At 37.0% G+C, this 7,296-nt stretch overlaps 1 protein-coding gene across 2 annotated transcripts in view; it reads right to left on the bottom strand.

Moving 5' to 3' along the window:
- The window catches only part of Serpinb7 (serpin family B member 7), a 31,192-nt gene extending 24,553 nt beyond the window's left edge, over positions 1-6,639 (bottom strand). The window contains exons 1-2 of one of the 2 annotated variants that reach the window (XM_041649308.1): positions 6,472-6,639; positions 318-368 (exon numbers count right to left, since the gene is read on the bottom strand). In XM_041649308.1, the coding sequence (XP_041505242.1) occupies positions 318-368; positions 6,472-6,639 (219 nt within the window). The remainder of the gene's footprint in view (positions 1-317; positions 369-6,471) is intronic. The other variant, XM_041649309.1, reaches the window with a different exon arrangement.
- Positions 6,640-7,296: the final 657 nt, after the last annotated feature.

Below are 7,296 nucleotides of genomic sequence, written 5' to 3' on the forward strand. Positions count from 1 at the left end.
TTAACTAGTGATTGAATTTATTAAATATTTAACTAAATTAATTAATTTAATAATTTCACTTAACTGTAAAGGACAGAAGAGAAAGGCTGATTATCAATATTTTGCTACAACCCGGCAAGCAAACAAATTAGTAAATTAGTAATTAAATTATCAAAATTATGTTTGTTTTTTATATAATTAAACATGAAATTTGGGGGTTTGAAATGGATCTCTTTGTTTTATCTGGATAGAAAACCCTAAAACATGTTCAAAAGATAGAATTTTTCTTAAACTGAATTTCTAATTGACTTTTTCTTTGAGGAACATGTCGTCTTTACCTGGTTGTTAGAGCAGTCTCCTTGCCTTGATGGGGCGTTAAAGTAAAGTGCCTGCAAACATGATACACAATATTATCAGAATCAGGATACTGCAATGATCAGTTAGCAAGAAGTTTTGAAAATAAAAAAAAAAACTTATTTCTAACAATGCTCATGAAGTGTCACTTCAATATCGCCAGCATCTGAGAGCTCACTCTTCTCATACCTCCAAATAAATGCCAATGGCTCAGGCAGAAATCACTTCTAGTTTCCATATTCCTTTCCTTTTCTTCCTGTTTCACATACTAACTTATCTCAGATTAGACATAATTGTGGGATTTCAATAAATTTAGTAAATATCACAGTGATACTTGCTTCCTCTAAATGTTCAGTGCATATGGACATTGCCATATTTTATCTTAAAAGTCCCCAGAGTTCATGCGTTATAGTCTTAGTTTCCAATGCTTTGGTTTGAAGTGACAATTTTGAAAGGGGTCGAAGCATTAGAACTCTAACTTCCCTCAGTGGTTTAACCTAGTTCTGAATTTCTGGTTTTGTGGGTTCTTGGGAAAGGAATTTGTTACAAGAGAGAGCTTTCTCAATTTGGTCCCTTGCTGCAGTGAGATGAGGGTCAGCAAAGCAACTGTGGGTGGAAACCTCTGAAACTGTAAGCCTTAGTACCTTAAATTTTATTTTCTCTGGTATTTTGACACAGCAGCAGGAGGTTTGTACTGCAGATGCACATAGTTAAACTCAAGAGTTTTCACTATGTTCTACTGAAACACTAGCACAGGAGTCACTACAAGAATTGCAGGATAAGACAATAGTATTTTGGGAGCCGTGGAACACCCAAGCCTTACTTTGGAATAACCTGGTGGTTCGTTGGAGCATTTGGGTCAGTACTCATTACGTCACCAATTCGTGCGTTTGTTTAATGTTTCTTTAAGTCTTGCCTACCAGTTTCTGTCTTCGTTCTCATTATTTAAATGAATTCTGGAACATGAAATTCATTAACATTTTCTATCAACTATAATTTCTACATGTCTTCAAACTCCACCTTACAAAGTAGTACTGTTTTAATTTGTCATGTCCTCAGACAAAGTATCATCATCAGCTGAACATTGAACTATTCCTTCCCTCATCATCGTCCGCTCCCAATCTTCTGAGATTCTCCACATATAAACTTTCTCCAATATTCAAGTTATTAGTAACAGCAACTTTAAAATTATTTGAATACATGCCTTGTTTTACCTAATAAATGCCGTCTCAGTGCAGAAACCTAGGCTTTGGCTCACATTCTGTCTTATTCTTCATAGCTACATGTTCTCTTAAACCATGCATATATTAAAAAAATTATTTTGGGTATTCATTTGTGTTGACAAATTAAATAATATATTCTTGAATCAAATGTGATTTTAATTTGATAAGGGGCAGTTTTGACTGATAGAAGATAATCTTGTGGTAGTATACGTGTGGTTATGGCTGCTTCATCTCTGAAGCTTCTATCAAAGTCCATCTTCCAGCCTGCTCCCATTCTCCCCACAACTTGCCTTCTGCATTATTATGGAATCTTGACTAGGGCTAATTTTGGTAGCTTCTGGTAGGAGGTTCTCAGACTTTTTCTGTGTAATTCAAGATTGTGTCTACAAAGTTTAAGAAATTCTTACATGCCTCAAGTTTGGAAATTTTAATATTAAAGGATATAGTTAGAATAGAAATATGTTGTATTTATAATTGAATAAAAATGAAAAATTAATATTGTATGCCCAATTCAAAACTTCCTTGTGATGTCAAGTTTTAAAAACCATTGTAGAGTTAAAATGCACTTTTGATAATCTTTAATTCCTCACAAAGAGAAATTTGTTTCAACGGTGAGTAATATATGACATGCTCAGTTATAAAGTTCTCTCCATGTTTACTAAAAACCTATGGGACCTGTGAGCTACAGATCCTAGGAAACTTCTGATTCAGTAGTTAGTTCTTAGGATTTTCTTGTCTTAAATCTGTAAGCTTGATAAACTGCTATGGTGAGGGCTTGACACTCAAGGGTTCATACCATAGAAATCCATCAGAGAAGGCTTGTCCACACACGCTAAGTAGAAAGGGTTTAGTAAACAACAACACATGACATTGAAGTAATGAATGTGTTAGTCTTAGTTAATCATTCTATAATATATGCAAAGATCAATACATCACATTGTACTTCATGGATATACTTACATATATAACTATTGTTTTTTAGTTAAATTTTTATTTTAAAGTTGAATTATTATTATTATTACTATGATTATTATTATTATTTTACAAAGAGCAATCTTGATGAGATAAAATATGAAAGTGAGACCTGGTGATTTGTGTGTGTGTGTGTGTATGTGTGTGTGTGTGTGTGTGTGTGTGTGTTAGCTCACAGAAAAGTTAGAGTTGCATGTAGTGTTGGCTTGGGTAAATTACAGACCGTGCATTGGGATAAGTACCATAAACTGGAAATTAGAGTAAATTCAATAAATATAAAATGAAAGAATTTTTATCTATTTTATATATTCTAGAGAAACAGCTTAATAATGAATTATTTAATTTACATAAATACTAAAAATAAAAAAAAATATTTTAAAATGTATTTAATCAGCTAGGAAGCAGATATAGCATTAATTATCTAGGCATTATTATGTAAAAGTGAAAGACAGCCAATGATATCTAAGAAATATTAGATCTGAAAGTCAATCATAATTTCAGCAATAGTTTATGATCTTACAACTGTGTGAACTTAATCAGGATTAGACTTCTATTCTTTTCCATTGTGGCTCTCACAGCCCTTTCCAACAACTGTTTCTGTGCCCAAGTCTTTATAGATTTTGATCTAGACATCTGAAATGCACAACCTTCCCTCCCCTCAGAAGTGGGAAAATGTCCTGCTCATATGATGACTGGTTATGGTACTGTGGAGGGACAGCCCAAAGGCTGCTGGAACAACTTACTTGTTTCTCCAACAGCTAATAAGAAAAGTTAGATAACTGCTAGCTGGTGTGGATCGGTCCTACAGCTCAGCTCGTGACTCCTGGACTCTTGATTGTGTTTCCCATAAGAAACAACAGCTAATGTCCTCTTTTCTCAGACTGTGGAGCTATTCTGAAGCTCAATATGGAAGTTGTATATGGAAATTTAAAGAAAATGGGCAGTGTTAGTATCTCTGTGAAGGCTTTCCTCATTGGACTCTTAATTACCCTATTGACTAGGTGAAGACGGAACAACTCAGAAATAAGTATGAAGCCTTACAAAGACTCTATCAACCTTAACTTCAATAGGCTATAGACAATTGGAAACTGTTCTTAATCTGGTATGGTAATGTGAGATACATTGAAGATAGAAAAAAAATCAACAAATCAAGTTTGATATACAGATCAACAATTATTTCAAGTTTACAAGTTGGATCTCTGCAGACATCAGGGGACAGTTTCAGTTTTACATATTAACTCTTGTATTGTTTTCTCCCTAGCACTGAGCCCCGACGATGAACAACATCAAATTCCCTTTCTCATTCAGAATTGGCCAAACTCATGACTTTCCAGGGAGAAAGATCAAATGTGAGAGAGAAGCAATCTACATCAGGCAAAGGAGATGAGAAACATTCACTCTTCTGTGCTGGGATGAATAGGAAAGTCAGAGCTAAGTGAACAACATGAGGCATATATACAACTTTCTAAACAGTTCTACTTTCTGTCTTTCTCAGGGAATGGAAGTTGTCTTCAGAGCATTTACACAGCAAAACCTCAAGTGTGCTGATTTTTGACATAAGTCCTGTAAAAGCCCAAACTCTGAGTAGTAGAGGCCTCAAATGAGCCAGAAATGCCAACCTCAATACAGCACTGTAACATGAAGGCCATCTTGTTGGGGTTTCTGTCCTGCCCAGTTCCCACAGCCAGTAAGCCCCAAAGAAATTACAGAGGTCTATATTAATAGTAAACTGATTGGCCCATTAGCTCAGGCTTCTTATTAACGCTTATAACTTATATTAACCCATTATTCTTATCTATGTTAGCCACATGGCTCAGTACCTTTTTCAGCAGGGCAGGTCGCATCCTGCTTCTTCAGTGTCTGGACAGGACTGTAGGAAGAGCTTCCTTCTTCCCAGAATACTCCTGTTCTCATTGCCCCACCTCTACTTCCTGTCTGGTTGTTCCACCTATACTTCCTGTCTGGCTACTGGCCAATCAGCATTTATTTAAAACATAATTGACAGAATACAGAATTGTCCTGCACCATAGTGTGTCAAAAAGCAAAGAAGTTATAGAGTTTGGAGAAAGGATTGATTAAACCTACAAGTTTGACTAAAGACATTTCTACTATAAAGAGACAGCAATGCCAGGCTAGGGAAATGGCTCCCTGGGTAAAATACTTGCTTCTCAAACATGAAAACTTGAATGTAAATCCCCAGAACCCACATAAAACTGGGGTGCAGGAACTTCCTAGTCTATAGTTCCAGCACTTCCCAGTTGGGAAGTGAAGAAAGGACAGTCTGAGTAAGCTTGCCCCCTGCTGTCCTGGCATTATGTGGTGGAAATAAGCAAGAGATATCTCAAAGAAGTGGAAAGTAAGGACCAGTACTTCAAGTTATCTTCTCACCTCCACATGTATGCCATGGTTCATGTGTGCCAGCATTATACATACATGAAATACACAAGACAATATTTCAAAAAAAATTTTAAAATAAAATAATGAAAGTGAACAAAACCAAGCTGTGATTCTTTGAGCATCAAGAGAATAATGACCATTGGTTGTTTGACAGTGCTTTTCATAGACATGTACAAGGAAGCTATGAATTGCAACTTCATTGGTTGAACCTGAGCTTCCCTGAAATGTAAACACCGAGTCTATAGTGCCAATGAGAATATGCTGTACAGAGACGTTAACTGGGGCAGGACTAAGGCCTGATGCAATAGACTAAAAGTTGGCAGGAACGAACCATAAATGGCTCTATAGATGTAGTTCGTGTTTTCATCTCGTGTTTCTTGTGGGATGGTGTGATAGCAGCAGCTATAGAAAGTCGTGCATGAGACAGAATGATGAGGCTATAGATATCAGCAAGGAGACTCCAGCAGACAGTGGCTGTTCCCCAGTATGCAGCTGAGAAACCATTCTTGAAAGGCCATGGAGTTTGACTCACAGGTTTGACATCTAACGCCACACAGCTGGCATGGTAATCTCACCATAAAAACAAAATAGTAACAACACTTTGGTGTGTTATTGAGAATACCAAATAAAACCATATTTGTGTGGGTTCTTCCAGAGGTTACAGCTGATGATGTCATCAACAGGTAGTTGTCACTACTGGCACCTTATGTGGTCTTCTGTGGACTCCGCTGTAAATTCCTCTGTCTCCTAATGAACTGCCAGTACCCCACTCAGCTGCCCACTAACATCAGACTCATTGAGTTAGGCAGAGAAAGAGAAGAATCGTTGCAGTGTAAATGACAGACACAAAACACCCTCAACAACACTGAACTAAAACAATAAGTACAAATGGCGTCAGAAATGGGTGGCTTCTAAACCTGCAAGGCAGCTGCTATTGAATGGCTGAATTTCTCTGATGATTTCCTAGGAGATGGGAAGGAAACATTAACCATCACAGTTCAGAGCTGTACAAGGGTATGTTAATAAGCACTTGCTGGCGGTGGTAAAGAAGGTGGTGATTGTAAATACTGTTTAGGTAGCCTCCTATTATCTGGTGTATATGACTGTCATTTGTGTACAAGTGATCAGTGTCTAAACTAGGGCATCAGACTGTGGTTGAACACTTGTCTAGCAAGTATAAAGGTTCCATACCCAATACCACAAACAAAACAAAACTAAAATGGGATGCTCTGCCAAGTTCTATCATACCTAAACCTACTCATCCAGTGGTGTTTAAGCATTAGTGTGTGCTTAGAAAATGTCCTAAAACCCAGAGAGCTGGCCCACACCTAATAATTTACTCCATAAGCTGTCTCATTGATGCAGCTGCTACTATCAAAGGAAAGGACTTTTAGAAGCAATGTGCTCAGTAAAGGCATATGAGATTCATTTCTGCTTCTTCCCAACTAAAACCAAGACCTGCAAGTCAAGCCTAAGGCTTAGCATGATATATTCTCTTGAAGAAAACAGTTTACCCCTATGAGTGATTGGGAAATCCAACACTGACCTTGTCAATCTGATGTGCACAGTCACCTCGAGCACCCAGACGGATTAGGGTCAGGGCAGTGAAGAGGCTCAGGGAAGAGAAGAATACATTTCCATTTCCTTGACAGTTATCCATTTCTCTGAATAAGTCGAAGCCAAATTCTGCATTTGCTGCAGCAAGGGAGGCCATTGTGAAACCCAGTGTTGCCTAGAGGTCAATGGAGAGTTAAATTATCTCAGAGCACATTTGTTTGTATGTTTGCTTATTATTATTAATTCAAAGCTTCATTTCTTCACCCTTGTGAGCAATTACCAAATAGATGGAAACAGGAAGAGATGATTCCTTTGGTCCTGCATTCTTGGTTCTAATACTCTAAAATTTGCTTGGCAACAATACAGAATACGTTCCTTTTCCTCACCCTGACACAGCAGAAAAACCAAGCTCTCCTATTTGCATTGTGAGTATAATCCTAATTTTTCCTTGATGGGTGCTCTATCCTCAGTGGTTCTTGCTGACCTGTTTTCAAGATGCACATTCATGCACTTAGTAATTTCAGATAGCCTGTAAACTAAACATATGACTGACTGCAAGAAATCCTCTATCCTCACAGTCTGCTCAACATAAACGTTGTTTTCTAAGCCACCCTTTTATCATATCATTTCCTCATACTGGCCCCCTCATGGTCTCTATACATATTCGTAGGGTCATTGTTCACCATGATTTTTTGAACCATCTTAATTTTAAACACAGTTCATCTTTGGTCTTGTAAATATATTCGTCTTTTGAAAGATAATTTTCTGATTTTTTAATTTTTTATTTATTTAAATTTTTTAAAGAAAACAAAAC

This window comes from Microtus oregoni, unplaced genomic scaffold (assembly GCF_018167655.1).
Source record: "Microtus oregoni isolate MIOR12 unplaced genomic scaffold, Mior012 000003F_ref0000135, whole genome shotgun sequence".
In the NCBI taxonomy this organism is placed as follows: Eukaryota; Metazoa; Chordata; class Mammalia; order Rodentia; family Cricetidae; genus Microtus; species Microtus oregoni.